Source organism: Vanessa tameamea, chromosome 31 (genome assembly GCF_037043105.1).
Source record: "Vanessa tameamea isolate UH-Manoa-2023 chromosome 31, ilVanTame1 primary haplotype, whole genome shotgun sequence".
Taxonomy (NCBI): domain Eukaryota; kingdom Metazoa; phylum Arthropoda; class Insecta; order Lepidoptera; family Nymphalidae; genus Vanessa; species Vanessa tameamea.
Genome location: NC_087339.1, coordinates 4,752,119 through 4,779,497, shown reverse-complemented (window position 1 = coordinate 4,779,497; position 27,379 = coordinate 4,752,119). Strand labels below are relative to the sequence as shown.

The following is a 27,379-nucleotide window of genomic DNA, read 5'->3' as shown; positions in this document are numbered from 1 at the left end:
GGGGTGGGAAGGAGTTTCGATAGTTCTTACGTAACATAAAAAAATATATATATTTGAAAAAAAAAAACGCGCGATTGCCGAGATTCGCTCGGATGCGTACCTTTAGAACCTTTGAAATTACAAATAAACACATTTCAAAAAGTCGTTACTTTGAAAAATAAACCAAACGTGTATTCATTTTCTCCTCTAGATTCTTACGTAGTAAATATTAAAAGGGGGGGGGGGGGGGTGTTTACAGTCGGCCAGGTCTTAATTTGTCTTATATCAGGTAGTGAGTGCGTCAAAACCTAGCGAAAACAGTCTTACGTAATAAATGAATGATCCCTTATCAATAAACCAGCTTTAGTGTTGCCATTTGAAAAAAAAAATTAAAAGCACAATTTCCTTACAGACATTTTCATCATCGTATTTGAATTCCGACCACGGGACGGATGTTAATATTAAAACATATAATTACAACGGAACCTTTGAACACTTGCCGCGTATACTTACCAACATTGTTGTTCACGAAATCATACAAAACATTAATTAGGCAAATTACTCTCCGACTCTCCGCACAACAGACGATAAATGCATTTTATGATCACTATACGTTTTTTTTTTTTTAATTTTGCGTTTTTATTTCAACATTCATAAGCTGACTTCAAGTATTACGTAATTAATTTAAAACTAAACCGATGACGCACGCAACTGAACACGGAACGAAGCAAATATATTTCAAATGTGTCACTAAACTTACGTAAACACACGGACATAAATGCAAATTTGCATGCAAAGTATGATATTTTGAGTTTTGTTTTTGGTCCTTCGAGCCGGATTCGAGAAAATAATGAATCTATGTTACGCGAGCGTGTTCACGTGTCGAGTTGCGAGCGCCAGCTTGTTTATATATAATGATATTCAATGTTGCATTATAAATCTGTCTCCGAAGCCTGCGTGTCGAGCCAGTGTCGCTCCCTATGTCGGCGTCTGCGTGTCGACTCGCCCTGTAACAAGAATAACATACATACAGAAGTCTGAATATTAAAAACAAAGGGTGCCTGTCGCAATAAAACGTGTGAGCAGGACGCCGTATGAGCTCCTTGTCACACTTTTAGGTCTTAAGGAAAGCAACGTCCATAACGACATTTTATGATAAGGAACGTAAAGGTAACGCCGAACTATTCAATAATAATTATAACATGACATAACATAATCAGCCTGTAAATTTCCCACTGCTGGGCTAAGGCCTCCTCTCCCGTTGAGGAGAAGGCATGGAGCATATTCCACCACGCTGCTCCAATGCGGGTTGGTGGAATACACATGTGGCAGAATTTCGTTGAAATTAGACACATGCAGGTTTCCTCACGATGTTTCCCTTCACCGCCGAGCACGAGATGAATTATAAACACAAATTAAGCACATGTAAATTCAGTGGTGCCTGCCTGGGTTTGAACCCGAAATCATCGGTTAAGATGCACGCGTTCTAACCGCTGGGCCATCTCGGCTCTCAATAATTATAAAGATTTGATTATATATCGACAAGTTTAACACTTCAGTGAATGCCGGTTCGCGTTTAAACGATATTGCTTTTAGGAAATAAATCCCCAAATAATATACTTTAATAAATAATTCATAAACACTTTTCAACGTATAGGTAGGTATATTTTTATTTATTTTATCGTTTTTTATATAACATATTCCTTTGGAGACAATTTTACTGCCGCAGCGCTGTCTGCCAGTCTGTTACGAAACCCTAAAGGCAAACGCGACTTTTTATTCTGAGCGTCTGACGACCGACCCTTAAAACGAGTGTCTCAATGAATCTAACACGCAGACCTTATGTCGTTCAACGGGCGCCTCCGCCTCGTGCAGCAGTGCGTTGGCTCGCTCGGTCTCCTGGGCCTCTTTCGCTATCAGCATTTCCTGAAACACAAACGAAGCACGCATCCATATCACCGTTGATTCCGCTCACTCAGTACACTCCGGCCACTGTGATAGGATAGCCTGGATCGCACCGTCAAGACCTCCTCACCTGCATCATGACCGCGGCCTCCATTTCCGCCATGCTGACGCTGTCCATGCAGCCCTCCTCCTCGTCCATGTCTGGTATTACGAGAAAATTATAATGTTAGGGGAAACTTTTTTTTAAATTAATATTTTGTTATACCGATGTGTTCGTAAGCTTATTTGAATCGATTTGATCGTCGAGACAAGATAAGGGTGAGGACCGTGCGGCGAGTAGAGGCGCGGCGGAGGGCGCAGCGCCCGCAGCGCGGCCGTGTCGCTCTTGAGGCGCGCCGCGTGCGCGCGCAGCCGCGCCTCGCACTGCTCGCTCCAGGGCTCCGCCCCCTCCTCCCACTCGTTGCTCCTGTCGACGATCACACGCGTACGTTACAAAAACGTAGACTAGACCATGATTCTGAGGGATCGAATGATCTCTTTCGGCTTCAGTTCAATATCGCGCGGAACTCACTGATTGTGGTTCTGCCAGGGGCCCGGGGACAGCAGTGGCTCGCCCCAAACCGGTGCGGCTTCCAGGCGAGCGAGCAGACGCCGAGCCACCGCCTCCGCCGCCTCGCGCTGCACGTCATACATCGCCTTTGATATGATGCCTGTGTGCGTGCGAACACGTCTACCATAACGCACGCACGCATACATGTTGGATGAATTTATTAAAACAATTCTTTCTTATTAAAAATAAAGAGGCCGGCAAATGGAATACTGCAGAAGTGGCCATCGCTGCCACCGCCACCCATAGACCCGGCACCGTTAGAAATATGAATCATCCCATAGTACGTCAACGCGTCACCGACCTCGGGAACTAAGAGGTCACGTCTCTCGTGCCTGTGTCACTCCTTCAAAGCGCAATTAAGTATTGGTGTTCGGCGTAAGGTTTGCCGATCGAGTGCCGTCACCTGGTCGGAGCCGGCGCCGGCGCTGGTCTCCTGCAGCGCCAGCAGCACGTCGTACGTCTCCAGCGCGCGGTCGGCGGCGCGCAGGGCCGAGCACAGCGCCACCGACGACGACTCCTGCAGCGCGCACGCGCACGACAGCCTGGGGGGGAGGCGCGCGTTATAGCAGTGGGGGGGAGGGCGAGGGCGGCTCGCATACACGTCGCGCTCTCGGATAATAATGTTTATTGTGTTTCCAAAGGGTTCAATTACAAAACTTTTTTTTCTTTATCAATGAACGAAAGTACTTCATTTCCCTCGCTACACCGCAAAGGATATATTTAAGACTCTTTAATTGACTTTAATTTTGTCTCGCGATACAATTCTGTTGCGATTTCGATAAAGTGATGTTGACACTAAAACGTAGAACATCAGTTACAGAAGCTCATGAAGTTGATTACAGTGAGTATTATTTCAGAGTGCGGTGTGTGATGTATCTTAGTGTGCGTGCGTGCGTGCGTGCGTGCGTGCGTGCGTACCTGTGCGCGGTGTCGACGGCGCGTGCGAGCGCGGCGTCCAGCACGCGGCAGTCGGCCGCCAGCCGCACGCAGCGCGCGCGCCAGGCCCGCGCCGCCGCCGCCGCCGCCGCCGCGCCCGCGCCCGCGCCTGCGCACGCGCACGTCAGCCGAGTGCTCTTGTGTCGAACACTTTTTATTTTGTCTCTCCTTCCATTAGGAATCACGTTTGTGAATCGATTACACTTCAGGGCTATTTCCAATTGAGTTACATTCCTACCCCTAAACATTTAAAACTCAGCCAAGTGCGAGTCGTACTCTCGTCGAGAGAGTTCCATGCATTATCTAAAAAAATCATGTCTGCTGTCGCACAACAGAAAAACATAATCTGTGAAACTTTCAAGCCTCCTACTAATCACAGCTCACGAGATACAGACTGGCGACAGACTGACGGATAGACGGACGGACAGTGGAGCCTCAATTCGGTCCCGTTTTGCCCTTTCAGTCTAAAAACCATAACACTATTCTTCCAGAGTAAATAAACAGATGTCATCTACATGAATTCGACCGTCGATAATGATCGGAGGAGCCCGTTACCATCGTTGGAAGCCGACACCAAGGCCTCCCTGAGGTCGGCCTGCGCGCACACGTCCAGGGCCAGTCGCTCAGCGGCCTCCGCGCACCACGCCTGGGGAAAGCGCCAGTGTAAACAGATACATCGAAGAGTTCAGAGTCAATGTTCTATTGTAACCCAAAAAGTATACAAAAGTCGTCGATCTTGTGCGGTTCCTGTTATCGGAGTATTTGAATTAGAATATCTTCTTCACAGAAGGTTAGTCTCCATGATGGCCGAAATTCGTTCATATAATTTAAGAATATTAACAAAGTATTTCTAAACTTTGTAGAACGAATGAAATAAATCTCGTTCTGAACTTCTAAAAATTAAATAATCACCTCATCGTCCGATATCTGGTTGGACTCGGTGTCTTCCGTCCGCCGGAGTCGAACCCGCGATGCGATTTTAGCTTCCCTGGACTCACAGCGACCTGTACGGAAATATTTTAATATTTAATCTCCGGCTCGAAGGACCAATTTTTGAAATAAGCTATTGAACTCCGCATTGTTGACACCTGGGTGCAGATTATTGGCGTAGTACCGAGTTCTATCGTGCCTCATTTTTCTTGTGACTAGAGCTCGGGTCTAGAACCCGATGGCCGATGGCAGAGAAATTCTCAGCAGACGTCCAGAGCTTAGAAGTTAAGAGTGTTTAGGATACCGTGCCTCGTAAGTAAAGCCGTTGGTTCTGCGTCTGAACTCTTCGCGGTTTAGAGGCGCTGTCCCGTCGCATCACAAGAGAGAGGGAATAGAGAATGCACTTGTTTTTGCACACACACACATTGTGTCGAATAAACAATATTTAGAATTTGATGGGGTTAATTATGTTAAGTAAGGCTGTTTAGCCCTAAGCAACAATGGCTGACGGCGTTACCCGGCGAGGGCGGCAGCAGGCCGGGGGAGCCGCGCTGGCGCTCGCAGCTGCCCGCGCCCCCCGCGCCGCCCGCGCCGCCCGCCGCGCGCGCGTGCTGGCAGCGCCTGCGTACCGTCAGAAGATTGAGCAAATAGAGGGGCAGCAATCATTTTAATCATAAAAACTCTTTAAATATTTGACAAATAATATAATTATAGGAATTATTCAGTTGATAAACGTTATATAATTAATCAAAGGAGGACATTTTATTAAGAGAAAATTTGAAAATGATATTCTTAGTATTTAATTCGTTGACAAAAACAGCTTAAGCAGTAATAGACTACACGTTCGCAACACAAACCTCGCGGTACTGACACAGATCTCCGAGTCCCTCTCGGACAGCATCAGACTCGAGCAATGTTCGGACCCTTGGGGGGGCGAGACTTCCACTTTAGGTGTTTCCAATCTGAAAATGAGAAAACACGTACAATTCAGAGAGCTAATTTTGCGTCAGAAGCGTTTTATTATTTTAACGTCAAATTCGACCTTGAGATTTTAATATCTTCTATCTCTGCAAAAAGTTTCTAATGTAAACCGATAAAGCACCAAAATTGATGATGTGCACAATAATAAGGTGCTTGACCAGAGATAAACATAAATGGTAGAGGATATAGCGCCATCAAATACTACTTTGATTTTATTTTTTCGCTTTAGGTGGCAAACCTGATAGAAAGTCACTACCACCGGCCATGGAGATCTGCGACACCGGGGGGACTTGCTGGTATGGCCCGCCTTTAAGAAATGATTACGCTCTTTTCTTGAAGGTTCCCAAGTCGTATCGGTTCCGAGAAACCGCCAGCGAAAACTGGTTCCACAGAATGTTTTTGGCAGAAAATGCCTTAAAAATCTCGCTGTTGTGGCTTTTCCAAGGAGGGATGGATATTTATTGCGATTTCGTATGTATTTTTGTTGGAAAACTTCCACTGACATCCCTTACCCATTCTATCTCTATCAATGGTCGGACCTCTGGCTACCTTTAGGTCTCACGACCGACTCGTATGCCGCTCCCCAATGTCGCTTTGTACTCTGTTGTGAGTACATAACGCGTATATTATATACTTTTCTACTTATATTGTAAAAAGAACTAATAACGTTTAAGAATCCTTAAATTACATAAGCAAAATTGTTGTTGAAAAAAAAGAAGTTTAAATGAATTTATATAAAATCGTATACACTAGAAATAGAGAAAGAGTGAGGGAGGAGAAGATCGTCTGGAGGGGGCGTAACGCTTTTTCCTTACGAGAAGATTACTGCCAGTTCACTCTACTCCAAGCCGCGTCAAAGAACTTCGTTCAAACAGTAATCATATCGTTATTAATGAAAATATTATTTTTTTGGACTCAAATTTCGTCATCATTGACGCACCTGATATTCTCCGTGGTGCTGACATCAGTGTCGTCCGGCAGAGGCTCCAATTTCGGATCTTGGGGTGTTGGCAGCTCCGCTGGACTCAGGAGCGAGGAGTTATCATTCTGCAAAGGAATACACGATTTATTAACATAAGCTTTTAATATATTATAGCCTTTTTTAGGGCATTGGAACCCTACAAAAGTTAAGATTGATTCCGATTCTGAGCCATTATAACACATTGTGATAAATAGGTATGAGGAATCTTTGGGAAATACGGCTTAGGTTAGGGTTTACTCACTAAAACTGAGTCAGCCGTCCGTTGAAAAGACTAGAGAGATTTATTTTGATTTTGAACAACCACGCCCCCTCCCAGGCTGCTTCCAATAACTTAACACAGATACTATTACGATACCCAGCAATGTTTTCGAGAAAGAATTGTAGATTTAACATTTACCAGTATCAAAAGTGTGTGAATCATTTGAGCTCAATTGTTTGTTTGGAACTGGTTTAAAAATCAACCGAAGTCTTAAGACACACTTAAAACCCCACTTTAAACTCTATCAGGTGTTAAATAAAATCTCGTAAAATCCACATAAAGACCCATGAGATCAATGAGATTTGATCCTGTCATCTTTATTGATAACCTGCTCATTCCACATATTGAAACATCCAGCACTTTTTTGCCCAAGATTCGTATTGCGCCCTAGTACACTGGGATACATAATAAAAACCAACAGTACCCTCTACGTCCCTTTGGGGGGCGTCACGATATTGCTTTCTCTTTCTACCCTGGCAGAGACATCAGCCCATAATAATAGCCTTCATTTAACAATCTTACATAATACGTTTCTTTCTTAAATACTAAATTTTAATATTTGACACCAGTTTCGCCAAGATTGTCTCGCTTCCCAGCATAGGCCCCCCCTAAAGCTTGCCACAAAGTACGATCTTGTGTCTTTCGTCTCCATGTAAAACCTGCTATTCTTTTTATGTCGTCTCCCCACCTGCGACGTTGTCTTCCTTTCCTTCGTTTGTATTGTCTTGGATACCATTCAGTTATATCCTTGGTCCATTTATCTTTTTTGTTTATCATCATGTGACCCGTCCACCTCCATTTTATTTTTTGATGTAATATGTCACATCTGTAACTCCGGTTTGCTTCCGAATTGTTTTTAGTTCTATTTTGTTTTTTAATTTAAAATCGAGCATACTTCTTTCCATATCATGCTGACACATCTCTAGTTTGCGTATGTTGTGTTCCGTTAAACTCCACGTTTGGCATCCACATGTCATAACGGGTAGAATACACGAGTCAAATATTTTTTTCTTATATTTAAGAGGTACTTCGGGATTTTTCACTACTTCTTTTAAGGACCAGTATCTTTTCCAAGGCTCCAGCCCATAGTGTATTACAATATACAAAATAACAACTCCCGCTGAGTTTCTTTCGCCGGTTCTTCTCAGGTCCGAGGTGCTAAATTCCGAACCGGTGGTAGATTTTTGACAATCAATAAGCAAGTGTAAACACTTCTATATTGAATAAAGATTTTTGACTTTGACTTTGACTTTGACTTGATATATCAACTCAAATACTAATGCACGATCTCCTCCTCGGGTGGAAAGCAATTAATGGAAGCGATCAACAGTAGTGTGGGAACGAAAAAGAACTGTTCTGCCTCGCACAACCCCTCTGTGGAACCAGCTTTCGTCGGCGGTTTTTCCGAACCGATACGACTTGGGAACCTTCAAGAAAAGAGCGTACTCTTTCCTGAAAGGCCGGCAACGCACCTGCAAGCCCCCCGGTGTTGCAGATTTCCATGGGCGGTGGTAGTCACTTTCCATCAGGTTGCCACCTATGACATAAAAAAAAAATTATGAAGAAAAGAGCACGCATTACCTGTTCGGTCTGGGACATGTCCGCATCATTGTCCAGCTCACCCGCCGGCTGAGTCGTCGACTCGCATTCCTCTGAAAAATATGAAAAATAAACTTTAACATCTGTTCCGGTAATCAGTAGGAATTATTTCTTAGGAAAGTAAGCCCACGTATTTCCAGCAGGACGTTAATGTCTTACAGCTGAACCGATGTCCATCACTACCTAGATGTCCGAAAATCCACAACGGCGCGGTGTATAAATAATTTCTGCCTTGAATAAGGCGTTTTCCGCGGTTTTTCCGAACCGATACAACTTGGGAACATCCAAGAAAAAAGCCTACATATTTTTTAAGCCCCCGGATTTTTGCAGATGTTCATGGGCGGTGGAAGTCACTTTTCATCAAGTGCATGATCGTTTCCACTGATATCATTAAAAAAGCAGAGTCTCTTTCCCAAAAAGAGGAGTAAAATCATTTAAAAACTGACTTGACATTGATCTGATGCGATATCATTGGTATCAAAGGTGTTAATATAGGTGTAGTTGTCTTCGGAACTATTGAAATATGAAGTTTCATCATCTTTGGTTACTTTCATGTCATCATCGATTCGCTTCAAATAAGCTGTGATGCAATTTCCCAAACATCAATGCAGACATCAGTCAGGCAAGCTAGTTAACCTTCTACACAGCCTTACACAGATATAATATACAGTAACTACCATCCAATTTTAACGACAGCGTTTCTACAAACCATGATACAGGCGTATCAATAACTATTTTAAGTAACAATAATTTCAAATTACCAGAAATCTCCTCCTCCGGGATGGCCTTAGCCCGCTTGTCAGCAGCCCTACGCCGAACAAGCTCAGCTATAACGCCGTGCAGCTCGGCGAGTCGTGCGTCGTGCGCGCGAGCCGCTGCGGCCGCACGCTGACGCTCGGAAGCGAGCGCGCGAGAGAGCGCGTCGCGTTCCGCCCGCAGTGTTGCCACATCATCTACTCGGCCGCTGCTTTGGGTTGCTACCTGGAAAAAATAGGAATTTGTGTTAGAATTATTTATATATTTATTGCTTATGTTTAATTTATATTTTCAATAATTACATTGTGTAATATGATAATGTATGGTGAGACCACCTGTAAGTAGGAGAACTTTTGCCTTGATAATTTTGAAACGTAATTTTTTTTGTCTTAATAAAAAAAATAAAAAAGAAATATTATTTAAAAAAGGTAGGTTGTTAAATTTCCCACCTGATGTTAAGTGGTTACCACCGCCCATAGTTATCGGTACTGTGAGAAATTAACGGTCTTTTGCAATTTGCATCGTAACCTTAGGAACTAAGATATTTACCTCTAGTTAAATTAGGTAAACCCTTTAAACAGGAGCACGACTATACTAAATGTTGCCATTTGAGACTGAATTGGAATGAATACGCCTAAACCATTTTTACTTTAATTTAACACGCTCTCAGTTCAAGAACCACTATACACAGGTGCCGACAACCATCGCACCATTTCCGAAGCGTGTCAATCTGAACGCGTCAACGGTGACCATTTCCAGTAACGCACGATGCATTGGAATGTATAATTGTTCTGTATTTAGAACACAAAGTGCCGTGACGTTAATTTGGCGATGTATAAAATAGTATGTTAATGAATTGTCGTAAATAACGGATTGAATTAAAAGCACACGGAAATATACCGTAGGAACAATTGTGTACGCTTGTACCATCAACTCGTGATTACATATTTGGCCTAGCTCCGTGTTTCCCAATTTGTGGTACGCGTACTTCTTGCTAGGGTAGGTTCGTGCGGATGTTTCTTGACTGATATAATTTTTTTTTACATTAACAGCCTGTAAATTTCCCTCTGCTGGGCCAAGGCTTCCTCTCCCTTTGAGAAGGTTTGAAGCATATTCCACCACGCTGCTCCAATGCGGGTTGGTGGAATACACATGTGGCAGAATTTCGTTGAAATTAGACACATGCAGGTTTTCTCACGATGTTTTCCTTCACCGCCGAGCACGGGATGAATTATAACCACAAATTAAGCACATGAAAATTCAGTAGTGCTTGCCTGCTTTTAAACCCAAAATCGTCGGTTAAGATGCACGCGTTCTAACCACTGGGCCATCTCGGCTCGACTTGACTGATATAATGTAACAATTGAAAAACGATTACTTAATTAACTTTTTTTTGTGCGGGATTTTCCTGGAACAACTATTTTGGCTGATATCGTACAGTAACAGCCTGTAAATGCCTCATTGCTGGGCTAAGACTTAAAGGCCTCAAGGAGACGGTTCGAAGCTTATTCCACCACGCTGCTTCAAAACGGGTTGGTGGAACATATAAAAAAAATCGGTCTAGCCTTTCTCAAGTAATTCACCAACAAACTTACTTATGAAATCTGTTTAATTTCAAAAACTTTCATCCTAAATTTCACCCTCTGTGGTGATGAATCTTTAAATAAGATTTCACAAACGCCTTTGGCTAAATACTTATTTCTAACCTCAGAAATGAAGTATTTCTATACAACCTGCTTCCTCCATAAAGTCCATTTAGAAAATTAATTCTGAAAAATCCTCCTTTAGTGCTCACCTATGCTCTATGCGTTGTGTGTCAGTCGGTTTATTTAAAGTTTTATTAACTTCGTTAAATATTTCATACCAGTAATCGCTCGCGTTTTATTTATCGGTCGTTAGATGTTACGCATAAAAAGCCTATGCGTTTCCATGGAGTTCAAACTTGTTTTTTTTTAATGATATCGGTTGGCGGACGAGGAAATGAGCCACCTGATGATAAGTGGTCACCACCGCCCATAGACAAAGGCGTTGTAAGAAATATTAATCATTCCTTACATCACCAATGCGCCACCAACCTTGGGAACTAAGATATTACGTCCCTTGTGCCTGTAGTTACACTGGCTCACTCACCCTTCTAAGCGGAACACAACAATACAGAGTACCGCTGTTTGGCGGTAGAATATCTGATCTAATCTGATGAGTGGTGGAGTGGAGTGACCACCGAGTTCATTGTTACAAAATTTCATCAAATTCGATACAGCGGTTTGCCCGTGGAAACAACAGACTTTCACAGTTACTTTTGCATTTACAATATTAGTAGAGACGATGTCGTCATGACTAAAAAAAATTCTCTATTTTTAAAGTAAAAAAGGGCTTATAAGTTCTAGTTGATAAAGTTTAAACAATATTTTCGTCTCCAGAGAGTCGAGAGGTATCGATTGACCTTGGGCGAGTTTTCGTTTCAATAACAAAGACCATCCGATACTTTTAGCTTTGCCATTTAATAAATTGAAATCGCATGTTAAAAAAACATCGATCAACAGGCGTATTAATCCCTAAATGGTTATATTAATGACTTGTTTATAATTGCGGCTTTATCCGGGCAGAAGGGGGGGCAGGTTTTTTTTTATGTAGGCAGACAGGCTGTAAGATATATTTAACCATTCTAAGCTAGTGTGTTATGCCGCTTGTGCCTGTATTATGATGAATGGATGGTACCTACCCCTACCACCAAGTAGGTAGGTGCTACAACAAAATGATGATTGACTAGTTAAAGCATAACAAACAAACCAACGCCCTGTCGCATGTATGATATTAGTTACATGAAAAAGCGTGAAATTAATAAATTTTGTTTTTATGGAGGACATAAATTTATTTATGAGTCGCGATGGCCCATTGGTTAGAACACGTGCATCTTAACCGATGATTGCGGATTCAAGCACAGACATAATTTGTGTTTATAATTAATATAGTTAGTTTATAATTAGTATAGTCGGCGGTGACAACATTGACAAACTAATCTCTAAGTCTAATGAAATTCTGCCACATGTGCATCTAGTCCGCACTGGAGCAGTGTGGTGGAATAATCTCGAATCCTCGAGATTATTCCTCAAAAGAGAGGAGGACTTTGCGCAACAGTGGGAAATTTACAGGCCTTCTCATAAATTTATATTGTTTTATAATTAAATTACATACTTTTACAATTTAACCAGGGGAAAAGAGTTACGCGACGCAGTACAAAGAAATATATATATATAGAAGACTAGCTGGTCGTCCCGACTTTGCTCGGCTATCACAAATTTGTCAAACATGATTTTAGCGAAACTTCAACCGTTTATACAGCGCACCACTGCGCTCCTATTGGTCGTGGTCTTCCTCGATAAATGTATGACAATAAAATATTTTTTCAAATCGGACTAGTAGTTCCTGAGATTAGCTCATTCAACCAAACCATCCCTCAGCTTTGAAATATTAGTATAGATTTATCTTTTAAGAATTGAAAAAAAAATACAAATAAATTTTAAAAATTGCCTGTACCAATCATGATTAGTTGAATTCTGGCAAGAATGCTACCCGTTTTCCCGTGTTAAAACGCTACTCCGACCCTCTGGGAGAAAATAAACCAGTTCTCCTGTCACCGGAGCTAACAAGACAGAGTATCATGTTAAATACTAAGTTTTCCCTTTAATAAAGCACATACCCAAAAAGATCACCAGAAATTTAACCATCACCACAAAATCTTACCGTATGAAAGCCGTTCTGTCCTGGAACTGGAGGAGCAGTCACCGGCCGCAAGCTGGAATACCTCCAGGATGATTCTCTGGATATCTCCTCGTCTCCGACGTTCGGACAGCAAAGATACCAGCTCCTACTCCTTCTAACTCCAGTGGCTGTGTCTAACTGAGTGAGCGGCACACGTCCAACGATCTCCAACTCAGCCAGCAGCGGCTCCTTTTCCTTAGGTTCCGGCATGGGAAAAGTTCCAGCCGTGGAGTAGGTCTCCCCAACTTTCACGCCGTTCTCCGGCGTAGTGTACTCCGGCGACCACCTATCACGTAGCGGTGGTATCTCTTTAGTGGCACCATCGTTGATGACTTCATTCGTTTCAGCGTACTCGCTGAGTTCGTTTAGGTTCTGTTCGTCTTTGTCCGGTGGGCAGCCATCTTGTTCGTGGGCGCCATTTTGTCGTTTGATCTTCTCAAGGTCGGCGTAGTAATACGCGGTCGAGCGCGGTGGTTCGACATTTAAAGTGCGAGTTCCGGCCATTTTGTTTTTATTCCACTACATTTTATCAATTAACACATTTCCACTGACTGACTGACTTCAATTACTTCATATTTGATACCTAATTTGAAGATACTTTACTGTGCATAAACATTGTTTAACGGGTATAGTTAAACATGGAAATTTCTGTCGTAATCGATTTGACAATCTCACAAGATGTAACATTAACTTGGTGATCCCTTATGCTAGGTACCACCTACTCATCACATATTGGCTGAGCCAGTGTAACTACAGGCACAAGGGACAAAACATCTCAGTTCCCGAGGTTGCTGGCGCATTAGCGATGTATGGAATGATTAATATTTCTACTTACATTTAAAACTAAGAAGACTAGTGCAACTTATCACCCTTAAACAACATTTATGAGTAAATCAATAAGTTTTTATTTGCAATCGATTTGAGCATGAACATTAAATTAGCGACTAGCGACATTTTTTTTTTATGTCATTGTTTGGCGGACGAGCATATGGGCCACCTGATGGTAAGTGGTCACCACCGCCCATAGACAAAGGCGCTGTAAGAAATATTAACCATTCCTTACATCACCTATGCGCCACCATCTCGGGAACTAAGATGTTATGTCCCTTGTGCCTGTGATTACACTGGCTCACTCACCCTTCTAACCGGAACACAACAATACAGTGTACTGTTATTTGGCGGTAGAATATCTGATGAGTGGGTGGTACCTACCCAGACGGGCTTGCACAAAGCCCTACCACCAAGTAAATGTTTGTGTTATTAGATCTCGATATCATTATATATACGGAACCCTTGTCACAGTTTATGCCTAACCATGTCGTCCTGACCGATTACTTAATCTCGAGAGAGAGACCAGCCGAATACGCAGGCCATGTTACGGTGGACTAGTGCGCGCGCAAACACTGGTGCACTCTCTACTTACTCCCATGATCCGATGGGACCGGAAAGAGTTCAAGTGCAGGACCTTTACGTGCTTCCCGAGGCACGGGAGTGCACACACTTGCAACTTGAATGACCGGTTACTAAGAATCCTTTAATAGAAAACCCAATAAGTGTTTACCGTTCCGTCCTGGGGTTCGAACTTTGGAGCTCGGAATCTGCGACCCTATCTGTAGCCATTGGAACAGCGAGGCATCCCAATCCCCATACAAATAAACCCTAGTGATCGCTCATTGACGTAAAATCAACCGTCGTAGTTGCTAAAGAAAATAGTTACTTAAAAAAAATGGAAATTGTAGCAATGCCTCAAATTGAATAAGAAATTACTAATGTTCCTTTTGAGCTTATCACTTGTGTTAGGAATACGATCCTGCGACATTTTACATCGCTGGGTGGCACGTAACTGCTAGTGACGCTTCGTTGATTGGATATATAAGAAAAATTAGGCTCAGCTGGACGATACCTTTTCATTATGACAATAAAAAAAAAACAAACGAAATGTCAAAGTAAGCGTCACTGATTTTAATCTTTGATATGTCGCACGTGACATTTGCGAAATAATCTATGCCTGTTTGGCACAAATAAAAGCCAACATTCTTAAAACATAAAAAAAAACCGGTTCGTAGATTCTACCGAGAAGAACCGAACCGGTGGTAGCTTTACTTTAAATAGGTTGTTAAATGACGATTCAAAAGTGCTCGTAAAAGCCTACTTGAATGAAGTATATTTTGATTTGATTTGATTGATTAAAAGTAATTTAGTTCGTTAATATCTGTACTATATATCTGTATCTGGGTAATATATATGATATATTTACTGATATAAATCCAAGAAACTTCTATGAGCTAGCGAGTGCTGATTTCCATGTAAAATTCTAGACATAGGGGGCGGATTAGTTGTGTTTATGTATCTAACTACGGAGCCATCTCGGCTATAGGTACGAAATCCGGTAAAAGCTTAAAGCTCCTCATATTAAGCACCGTTAGATTGAGTTACGGTCTCACGCATCTAGCGCAAGCATAGCGCTTTAAAGCACCACCCTCCTAAACTGTTCTCAAGCCCTCAACTTCGCCAGACTGCATATAATAGCGCCATTAATGCACAAACACGTAGTACTTAACTATGTTTAGTTTGAGCCGCGGCAGCTCAGCGAACTGGCAAGAAATGCACTAGTTACCCTTTTCCAACGATTGAAATACAAAGTTAATACAATTATATATGCATACTAGCTGTGCCCGCGTGACGGCGTGAAAGCGTGACTTAATTATTAATTTACATATAATTCTAAAATAAAAGCTAAGTTACTCCTTCAAGCATCAGCTATCTGCAAGTGAAAGTCCCGTCAAAATCGGTCCAGCCGTTCCAGAGATTAGCCGGAACAAACAGACAGACAGACAAAAATTGCAAAAAATGTTATTTAGGTATATGAACCGTGTATACATACATATGCATTTAGTAAAACGCGGTTATTTCAATATTACAAACAGACACTCCGATTTTATTATACGTATATCCAACAAGTATTAGCTCCACGCTTTTTTATCATCTGTCACCGCTGAACCGATTTAGATGACATTTTGTATGGAGATAGTTCGAGCCCCGGATAACGACGTAGGCATTTATTAAATACGCCCCTCGAGGCGGTAAAACTGAGAGTGACGGTTTGTTTTGTACTGGCTGAACCACTTTTTTACACCTTAAACCAAGGAGTCACCCCCCCCCCCCGAAAACATGGTCGAAAACTAGTTCTAAATACGTCAAATATAATAGTTATCGGGTCGCGAATGTTTTTTTTTCTAATTAGACTCGTGTCGCTACACATAAAGGCTTAGACGCGACGCCTTAGGCCTCCAACGTCGTAATTAAGACCAATTAGACACCCGCAGGTCGACTGTCGACCACAGTCGTGACGTCGAGCTCTATTCATTATGGCGGAGACATACTTATAACCGGTACGGTTTATCGACGTCATAACGTTAAATAAAACTACGATTAACCCTAGTTAATATAAGGCTAACAAAAATATCGAAAAAAAAAAAAAAAAAATAACGAACAATAAAAAAAGTGAAAATTTCGAACGAAATAATTCACACGAAAATTAAAACAAACTAAAACATATATACACGGACACATTATATAAAAAACTTTACATCGAATAGGGTATTCTACTATGTTTGTAAAAGTACTTCAAAATATTGATTTTCCCAATAAAGGCCTATAAAAAAATATATATTTTGGCAATATAAACACGTTTTCTTGGCATAAACTAAAAATAAAATCTTTAACCTTTTTCATTCCCGCAAAAACGCTGTCAGACATTTTGATGACGTCACACTGATAAAAACAACATTCGTGTACGTACGACCGGCACTCATTCAACGTTAACAGCTATAAATATTTAGTGTTTTGTAGGAAAATTGTGAATTACAATAGCTATTACTGGAGTGTAATGTTAGCATTAAAACTCCAGATAAGTAGTTTATCAGTTCCATGTGATATTGAAATGACAGTTTTTGCCTGTCTGACGTCACACCATAGCGGCTCGTGTTTAAGGTCACGTGATAAACAGACTAAAAATTACGACATTTAATTTTAATATAACAAAACAATAATGTGCTTTTGACTCAAAATCAGAATATTTAAGTACATATCATTTAATTTTTATCAAACTTAATCTTTTTTTCCCTATCGAAAGTACCCAATTGTGCGAATTCCAAAAACCGGACTAAGAAACCCTTTACGAAAACAGCCCAAAAAAAGGTTCGACTGAAAAAATCGTAAGCATCCAATCAACCGTGTGTCACGAATTTCAAACCAGTTAATTCTTTAGAAAATTCTAGACTACACGCTGTGACGTCACGAGGGTTACTCGAATGCGGAATCCTGGAACAACTCAAAGGTTCCCTTTCATCGCTCCAACCGCACGCGTGTAGTGCTTTTCAAAGCGTCACAAAACGTTTAACGAACACCAAACATACACACATCGAATGCACGTAAACGTAAACGGGGCTAAGTCATAAGCGGCAGCGATTTCATAGGCGGACTTCAAAAAAGTATTTAGCATATTTTATGTCGTGATCGGACAGGGTGACTATGACGTGGAAACGCGATGAAATAGCTCGCTGGACGAATAAGCGTCAAGAGTTCGGAATAGACTTCACAGAAGTTCACGACTTATTTCGCCTTGAATATTTCGGTCGTCAGTTTTGGGGAATAAAAAAGTTGGTTTTGTCGTCATAGAATAACAAACAGATACACAGACAGACAGTGTGACTTTAGCATTTGTAATATTAGTATCAATCACAGCGGCAAACCCTGAGTTTTTGGATTAAAAAAAAACTTATTGGAATATTCTATCACAATTGTTGCAGCGAAAAGTCTGAACTTCACGCAAAGGAGTGCCGCCTTGCAATTTAAAGACGGCACTCCCTTGCTTCGGAAATCACTTAGGATACCGGGAACGGACACGGCGAGTTGAGGAGGATGTTTGTCAATTTGAAGCCTGAAACCTTCCATTGTGAATCAAGTTCTCCCATGTTTATATGAAAAAAAGTCACTTGCGTATTAATATGGGCATATAGGTTAGGTTACCTATATATAACTAGCGACCCGCCCCGGCTTCGCACGGGTGCAATGCTGATACTAAATATACTACAGTATGTCTTTATATAGAAGCGATTTTAAACAAATTTATTTTCATCATTTGCTGCTTAGCCTGTAAAAGTCCTACTGCTGGGCTAAGTCCTCCTCTCCCTTTGAAAAGGTTAGGAGCATATTCCACCAATGTGGCAGAATTTCGTTGAAATTAGACACGTGCAGGTTTCCTCACGATGTTTTCCTTCGCCGAGCACGAAATGAATTATAAACGCAAATTAAGCACGTGAAAATTCAGTGGTGCTTGCCCGGGTTTGAACCCGCAATCATCGGTTATGATTAACTGTCAGCTAGTTTATTTTATAAACATATATTTAAGGGAAGCTGATGAGAAAATCTTTGGTCCGTCTACATTTAATCCTGCGATTGAAATATCTATTGTGCGCGTTTCAATCGAAAAGTTATCCAAGCAAATGTTACACGAATACCATAATCAACATGCTCCGATACAAATACCCAGACCTAAGACAACATAGAAAATTAATGAACTTTTTCTACATCGACTTGGCCGGGAATCGAGCCCGGGACCTCGGAGTGGCGTACCCATGAAAACCGGTGTACACACTACTCGACCACGGAAGTCGTCAGTCATCACACAATTTAAGTTTTATTATTTCGTATAGATAGGATAGTCTTTAACCGAATAAAGATGATATTCGTAGATTATTTTCTAACATGATTCAAACTTATCAATAGACAAAGCTAAACACATCTTCGAATGTCTGTGTCCCGAAAAGGATGTCTCGAGTTTCCGGAATCGGAAATTCAGTGTTACGAGCGACGAAAATTAAAAAAAAAAGTTAAGCAAAAAGTTAACCCGTTAACTGCTCTCACGAAGAAGTCCCCTGTGTGAGAAATCGTCAACATTTCGAAGCTTTAATACTAATGCTGGTAACGTAAAGTTCATAGCACTGTTAAGGACCACACTACATACTGTATGCAGTAACATCGCTCCAAGTTACAGGAGGTAGCGTTTTTTTATATCAATTCATTACACGCAGGCGAACTGGCGAACGACTCATCCGACGGAGACCAATGGCCAATGCTATAAGAAAATCTAAACCAATATGTCATCGCAAATGCGACACCAACCTTGGTAGCCAAGATGTCTGAAGTGACTCTCACTTACTCTAAACAATGCAAGCAAAACAATAATGTGATGAGTCAGTAGCCACTGAAACTTGCACAAAACAACATCGCCGAGTAACATAAATGCAATCCTGTCTTGATCTCTTCTTATATAAATACAAGATAATTCGACACGGCGCTTTTTCACTTGGCCCACGCAACACACAGTCGAGTCGACAGTCTGACCCAGGCAGAATTCGACAGATGCATCTCGCCTACATAATTGAGACCCGAGCATTAGTGCCAAGTTGTTCTAAAATTCTCTTTTATAGCTTTTATTTGGCAAATGTTTGTCGTTCTCTTGACCTAAATTTTGTCGTGTTCAAGAAAAGTTCAAGAGTTACGAGTTCGACTTAGTAAAATATCTTTTGGATTATTCAAGACTAGTGACTTGTTCTGAGTCCTCGTATTTTTCTTATGATGTACGTATACGGACGAGCAAATGGCTCACCTGTCTTTAGACAATGACACTGTAAGAAATATTAAACATTTCTTACATCGCCTATGCTCCACCAACCTTAGGAACCGTCAACACTGGCTCACTCACCCTTCAAACATGTGATGTTTGTAACCTACCGAGGCAGAAATAATACAGGTATCAGGATTATATTTCGGTTTTTCACTATTTGTTTATAAACTAGCTACCCTTCCTACTCACACGGACAAAATAAGTATCTATATACGAATTTTAAAAGAACGACATAAAAAGAAAAAACCCTTTTTTTCCGTCTAGGAAATTTGAAATTGTCGGCTGTTCTCGACTATAACATGCATGCATTATACATGTAAATCTTCATCTTGTGTCGCTCTATTTATCCAAGAAAACTGCATTAAAACGCGTTGCGCAGTTCAAAAGATCTAAACGTACATAACTATCCGTATATAAAACGGGATATCCCATAGGATTCTCCTAAGTACTCAGTTTATTGAGTGACCTGCATTGCCCACTTTTTTCACAACCTTAAAAAATTGGTCACACTATGTTAACCTTGCAAACGCATAAAATGTATAAAATGGATCTATCAAGGACTATAAGAATAAATGGAATACCTTATTTAACATACTGATTAAGGAGTCAATCCGTCATCGATTATCTATAATTCTAAACCAAAACGAAGCTTCCGTTTCATTAACAGCCAAAGTTCACCAAATGAGAAAAGTAACAGTATCATCATTGCATAGTATAAAACAAAGTCGCTTCCCGCTGTCTGTCCCTATGTGTGCTCAGATCTTTAAAATTACACAACGGATTTTGATGCGGTTTTTTTAATAGATAGATCGATTCAAGAGGAAGGTTTATATGTATAATACATGCACAATATAGTAGAGAAACACTGATTATTTTAGAGGTTTCTAAAGTGGTGTCGTAAATAAACACATTTTTTGGGCTTACATTGCAAACGCTGGACGAACTCTACGTGATAGATCAAAATAATGTACTACAGTATTGTACACCTCGAAACAATCTTAAAAAAAGTCCAGGATGGTATAAGTCTATCTCTTAGGGATAACCCACATTGCACTCGTGCGAAGCCGGGGCGAGTCGCTAGTTAGGTATAAAAAATAAAGTAAATAAAATCAAGCTAACTTAACAGCAAACTTCATCAAATTCGGTTCAGTGGTATAGCCGTTACATATCAACAGACAAACAGACTTACTTTCGCATTTATAATATTAGTATAACAGTATATAATATACCCGTCTATATAGTAAATAAATGACTAATGGCTCCAGTACTTAATTGAATTTTTCTCTGCCCGTGATTGAGTTTCGACCTTTCCACGGGTCTAGCTTTTAGTTGCTTGTTAGGGCGTACGTGGGTCGGAAATTGCGTTAAAATCTGAACCAAGGGACACTTAATTGCAAATATATGTATAAACAGTACAGCACCATTTCCTCCCAGGGCCGGATTTAGGGGAACTGGGGCGACTGCCCTGGGCCTCCACAATAGAGGTTCCGACGAGTTATGAACTTTAATGTAATCTTTATTCTCAAACGTGGTTAATTTATTTCGTCGTCTCTGTTAATCAATACGTACTTTAGCAGCCTGTAAATTTCCCACTGCTGGGCTAAGGCCTCGTCTCCCTTTGAGGAAAGGTTTGTGGATACACATGTGACAGAATTTCGTTGAAATTAGACACATGCAGGTTTCCTCACGATGTTTTCCTTCACCGCCGAGCACGAGATGAATTATAAACACAAATTAAGCACGTGAAAATTCAGCGGTGCTTGCCTGGGTTTGAACCCGAAATCATCGGTTAAGACGCACGCGTTCTAACAATAAGTAAGTGTAATGCTTCTATATTGAATAAATAATTAAAAAATAAAAAAAACATACTGAAATCTAAGATATATCTTGTAATGTAACCCCACTAATTAGAAAACGGCAATTTAAATTTAATAGGTCATCGAGTTTTAAACTGCATCGTCAACGCGAACAGACTATACCCTATCCCAAAGTATGAAAAAAGATAAACAAACCTTAAATATACGTATTTGATACGATTCGCTAATAACACATCTACATTGTGCACTACAAGAATTTACGATTAACATATCTCTATTTATAATACAAAACTGTTACACTTAACTACTTAAATCCACTTTAAATTTACTTCCAAAATTCCGATAACAGTTTCGTCGACGTTCAAAACGCCAATCGCAAATCCATAGCGAATATCATAGACTAATCGAGTTCTCGACCAATGATGTCGCGTCAATTTACCGTCAAAGGTTGTTTATTAGGCTTTTCTCCTGTTATGTTCGGAATAGAGAATAGACACAGGTAGCCAGTCTACGCCGCTATCGTAATGCATCTGTGACCTTGAGTCGAAGTTCTGATCGATAGGCGTATTACCTAATCCGTACGTTATAAAAATGAACTCGTGGAATCATTCTGTAATACAGAGTCATATTTATGAACCAGCTGTGCCCGCGACTACGTGCGCGTTGTTTGAATTTTAAGTTATTTGGATATTGTAGCGTGATTTTATTTTTATTGTATACATAATTCTAAAATAAAGGCCCAAGTTACACCTTATTACATCCGCTATCTGCCAGTGAAAGTCCCGTCGAAATCGGTTCAGCCGTTCCTGAGATTAGCCGGAACAAATCGCCAGACAGACAAATATTGTAAAAAAAAATTAATATTACAAACAGACACTCCAATTTTATTATACGTATTGATTTCTCGAATTACGCTCGGGTATAACAAAGAGTCGACATGAATCATTTATACCGTATTACGTGTGACTATCGGTTTAAGCGTCGTATACTAATAAAATGTTAAATACACATCAAAATCAAAATCAATATATACTTTATTCATGTAGGCTTTTACAAGCACTTTTGAATCGTCATTTAACAAACCATTTAAAGTGAAAGTCGAGAAGAACCGGCGAGAAACTCAGTAGTTACTCTTTTTCGACATCTAAAATTACAGTCATGTCAGTTATATATGTATGTCAAGTCTCCTGCCTGGAAGTCAACGAGCGTTAACTCCACGCTTTTTTATCATCAATATAATCTTGTAATGTTCAACAACCATCATAATATTTAAGTCAATTTACACAGAATCATGATTAACTATACAGCTAAACCTTCCTCATGAATCACTCCATCTATACACAAAAGCCTTATCAAAATCCGTTCAGTAGTTTCTAAGTTTAACGCGTTCAAACAGACAGACACAATGGGGGGGAGACACGTTGTTTTATTAAAAGTAGTGCTATACAATCTCCTTGGCTATAAACGAAGTCAGAAAACTGATAATAATTCATAGAATACCTACAAGTCTAGAATACTAACCTCAGACCACAACAGACGGATAGAATTACGTTGTTTTTTTTACACGTCTGTGTCAAGGATTGTAAAGCATACAGCATAACAACATTTTTTTTTTTACGTAAACGGTTTAGTAAAAACATTATCGATGTTCGGTTAATTTTTTAATCCTAGGGGCCAGGGTCGGGTGCAATATATAAATTCTGTATTTATTACGATAAATAATTGAATAGATGATATACGTGTACTTCAGACGCACGCACACGCACGCCCGCACATACCATCACAAACAAAAAACGCAAAACTCAAAATATTGACCCTAATAGAAAGTTTGAAATTAGAACAAGCTACTGATTGGTTGACACACAGACTATACAATGTACATACATTAATTACTTAAACTATACGTAATGTTGTGGAATACCCAATTCCACGTCCAGTCACACAGAACCCCACCCTCGATTCATTGATGACAATACACACACAATTGAATACAATCTGCGTGAGTCATAACTCATTAACTTAATTCGAACTCATATGCAACTTGAAGCTGAATGCTTTTATTGACATAACGCTTATAGTCCGGGAGCTAGCGTTGCAAAAGTCATAGTAACCGGCTGATATTAACGTCTATAGTCGATCTTATATGACTAATAAGTGAACCGACCGTCAGCTGCTCAAGTACCGGTGGGTGCGGGTGTAGGAGGCTGCAAAAGAGGTAAAAAAAAAAAAAATTAAGTAATAGTACGCTGGCTGAAACTTTTTCCATAAATAGTTGATGTCATACTGAGCGAAATCGAGGGGGGATTATGCGTCAGCTGGCTGGGTTATAATACGCCGAATGAAATTTAACTACAGGATTCTTCAAAAAATGTAGAGTACGAAAACAACAATCAGCTGATTGTGTAGCGGTGGAAAGACCGTCAGCTGACGCAGTAAAGGTAAAGATTATCCTACCAATGGACAGAATCTTTCTCGATATATTTTTGTTTCGTTTTATTTGTAACAAAATGCACGATATGAAATAAAATCGAGCGTAAAATTAAATGAACCCAAAATAAAATGAAAGGTAATATAAACAAAATCGAAATATAGAAATAGAAAATTCGCAAAAGTTATTCGTTGTCTGTGGTATCGCCATCGTCATCTTTCTCTGACGAACGACGAAACACCGCAAACAGTCGGCGTAAAATCACTGCCGAAAATGCAACGCTACCTCCCGGACTATTAGTAACATTCTGTAAGTATCCTAATACTGAGCAGGGGCCATTTTGTCCTGGTATAGAAAAATATATAAAAACAAATAAACAACATTTGACAGCAAATTGACACGATATCATTGGTCGAGAGCTCGATTAATCTATGATATTCACTATGGATTTGTGCAAAAAGACGTTTTGAACGTCCAAGAAACTGTTATCGGAATTTTGGAAGTAAAATTAAAGTGGATATAAGTAGTTAAGTGTAACAGTGTTGTATTATAAATAGAGATATATTCATCATAAACTCTCAGTAGTGCACAATATAGCTGAGTTATTAGCGAATCGCTTGAAATACGTGAATCTAAGGTTTGTTTATCTTTTTTCCTACTTCCATTGAAATAGGCTATATATGTATAAATGTTACTTGAATTTTCTCAAGTTTATCCTATACATACAACACATACAAAATTATTTACCATCGAATGTAAAATTTTTGTTTTGTCATGTATGTAGGGGCCCATAGTCAAGTGATATATTATTAGTACAAATAACTACCAGTAAACTAGGGATCAGTGGGGGTACCCACATAGTATTATCAATGGTACGCCTTATTCGTACTATATGGTACATAATAAATCAAGACTGTGTTCATTTGTCATAAGTCATTTGAATAACTAATTATCTCCTTGAACCAAATTTATATTGTAGTTTAAAAAAAAAGAACTGAAATTCGTCAAACAAGCTGTACTGAAACTCATCACTATGTACATACTTTTCTTTAATATTATTAATAAAGCATGTTATACTTCCAAATCAAAATATGTTTTGAATTGCGTTAGAATCAATATTCAAACAAAAGAATATCTTTTTTTTTAATATTGGAAGGGAGACGAGCCAAGATTGATGGTTCAAACCCAGGCAAGCACCACTTAATTTTCTTGTACTTAATTTGCGTTTATAATTCATCTCGTGCTAGGCGGTGAAAGAAAACATCGTGAGAAAACCTGCATGTGTCTAATTAATAACCCACATTGGAGCAGCGTGGTGGAATATGCACCAAACCTTCTCCTCAAAGGAAGAGGAGGCCTTAGCCCAGCAGTGGAAAATTTACAGGATGCTAATGTTATGTAATGTGAAAGGGAGACAACATTAAGATCATACAATGGCATGAGTTCACCACCACTCTATAGACCCCACCACACAGACATTAACTCTGTAAAGTAAACCATTCCTATCACGATTAAAACCTGTGAACTGAGATGTAAGTCGCCTGTGCATGTTCCACTGACTCTTCCATCGTTTAAATCGGAACACAAAATAATATCTGATGAGTGTGTTCTATCTAGCCAGACAACTTGCACAAATCTGTACAAAGTAGATATTTAGTTTATTTAGCTTTATCTGACAAAATAGATTTTAAATTTGAAAGAAGAGAGCATCATATAATCACCCTCAATGATTTATATGTTAATATATTATTACATTAATATGATTATTTCGTAATGATCAATAACCGTTCAATTACATAAGAATTATGTTAAGAGCTTTTAACTAACACTTTCTTAGACGAGTATTTATTTATTAATTAATAAGCATCAGCAGCCCAAAGGTCTACTGGCCCCTTGGGCTATTTTTGTCCCTACTCCTAACAAAAGTAATAAGCTTAAAAGGAGGGGTAAATAGGAATATTAATAATTCCTTAATAAATTTGGAGCATTGATACTATCCTTTTTTTTAAATGACTATTGCGACTTTATGGTGATGAAAAACCAACGAAAAAATCCTTATAGAGGAAGACATACAAGATATCATGTTATTTTTATTTCTTTTAGGAAGCTGTCGAGCAATTTTGTTGCCTACCACTCTCGTAACAATTACCAATATGCAATCCATGAAATCTATGATGTTATGTCCTTTGTGGCTGTATACTGACTGCCTTGCTGGTCTCGTAGCTGGATGTAAGGCCACAGATCCCGATATTCGTGGTTCAAACCTCAGATTGGGCCGATACAATGTTATTGGATTTTCTATGGAATATTTCTCAGTAACACCCCATAGTCTGGAAGTTGGAATTGTGTACACTGCCATGTCTGGGCCAGGACAAAGTCACTGGTCCTGCACCTGAATTATTTGCAGTCTTTTAGTAGCCAGATTATACATGAGAGAGGGAATAGAGATTGCATCTGTGTTTACGCACAGACTTGTTAACTATATGTCCTGCATAGTTGGCTGTTCGCCCTTGATGATCGGTTAGGACATCCTTAACATCCTACATCCTAGTAACTCTACACTAGTGAGTCGTTAATAAAGGCTAGTCCTTCCAGACAGCAAAACGCAATATTTAGAATGTTTAGCAGTACAAAAATGACTTAATAATGTATTTTAACTATTATTACTCTTTATGTAAGGCACTGTTAGCCTATCCAGCGTAAACCCTACTCATACATTGTCTTCTACAGTCCAATTAGTTAGATTCTTCATTATCTAATCAAATGTATTGAGATGATCCCATAGACAATTATTACTTTTTTAACTAGTGAGACACGATACTAACTTTTATGGAAAAAAAAAATAACGAAATATATCTATTCTGAAATTCGAATTCGTTTGTTTCTTTTAGTTTAGAACGTAATTAAAATCCACGGCGAATCGATAATTGTAATTTTATGTTGATTGTGAATTGATTGGATCGTTGATACATTTTTTTTATTTGCCTCCTCGAAGAAAAGGCATCGTGCAGCCTTCTTGTGAGTTTAAAAATAAATGTTTAAACAATAAAGATTGTCAGTGGAAGAAAGATTTCTAACTGTCGATTAAGAACGTCGATTCAACTTTCACTAATAAAAACTAATTTACAGATCCTGTTTAGAAAATGTTGCGTATAAAAAGTTTTAGCTCATTAAAGAATAAACGTCCTAATTTAATTAATTTAAATGAAGAGTAATTCAATTTGCAGAATAAATGTCAAACATCCATTAGATTTCATTACAAATCGATTGCAATTAAACTTACTTCTCTAACCTTTCCCTAAGCACAGAATTAAAAACAATTTAGATTCCGAAAAAAAAAATAAACACAGTGACGTCACTAATTCACTCAAGTAGGTCGTTGCAGCAAGGAGTTCGTATATGGAACACGAAACGAACTTTTACACTCACATATAACACGACACAACACATCAAAGAGATCGAACATTAATATTAGAAAGTGAATTAAATGTATTGTACGGTGATATCGACAGTTATGTACGGGTTTATTTATATTTTATATGACGTTTCAGTCAGCGACTGCGCTGGACGTCGCGCGCCGCGGAATGCCGAATGGCGCAGTTTCATTGTGTTGCCAGGTAATCCTCTCAAGCTGCACATTACAAAAAAAAATACATACTGCTCAAAGTTTTTAATATATATTTAATTTTACATAATTGTGTTGTATTTTGTAGTAAAATAAACAAAATCATATCAATAAACTAA

The 27,379-nt window shown here is 39.7% G+C and overlaps 1 protein-coding gene across 1 annotated transcript; it reads right to left on the bottom strand.

The window, feature by feature from the left end:
- Positions 1–752: 752 nt before the first annotated feature.
- On the bottom strand, positions 753–27,243 carry LOC113392849 (uncharacterized protein). The gene is made up of 16 exons (XM_064220153.1): positions 26,919–27,243; positions 12,682–13,282; positions 8,943–9,162; positions 8,164–8,234; positions 6,282–6,388; positions 5,218–5,322; positions 4,878–4,981; positions 4,343–4,434; positions 3,986–4,076; positions 3,413–3,539; positions 2,898–3,036; positions 2,456–2,562; positions 2,211–2,350; positions 2,015–2,085; positions 1,819–1,905; positions 753–986 (listed from the first exon to the last, which is right to left on the bottom strand). Exons 2-16 carry the CDS (start codon positions 13,201–13,203, stop codon positions 912–914), a joined length of 2,058 nt encoding a protein of 685 aa, XP_064076223.1. The 5' UTR covers positions 13,204–13,282; positions 26,919–27,243; the 3' UTR covers positions 753–911.
- Between the last annotated feature and the right edge of the window lie 136 nt (positions 27,244–27,379).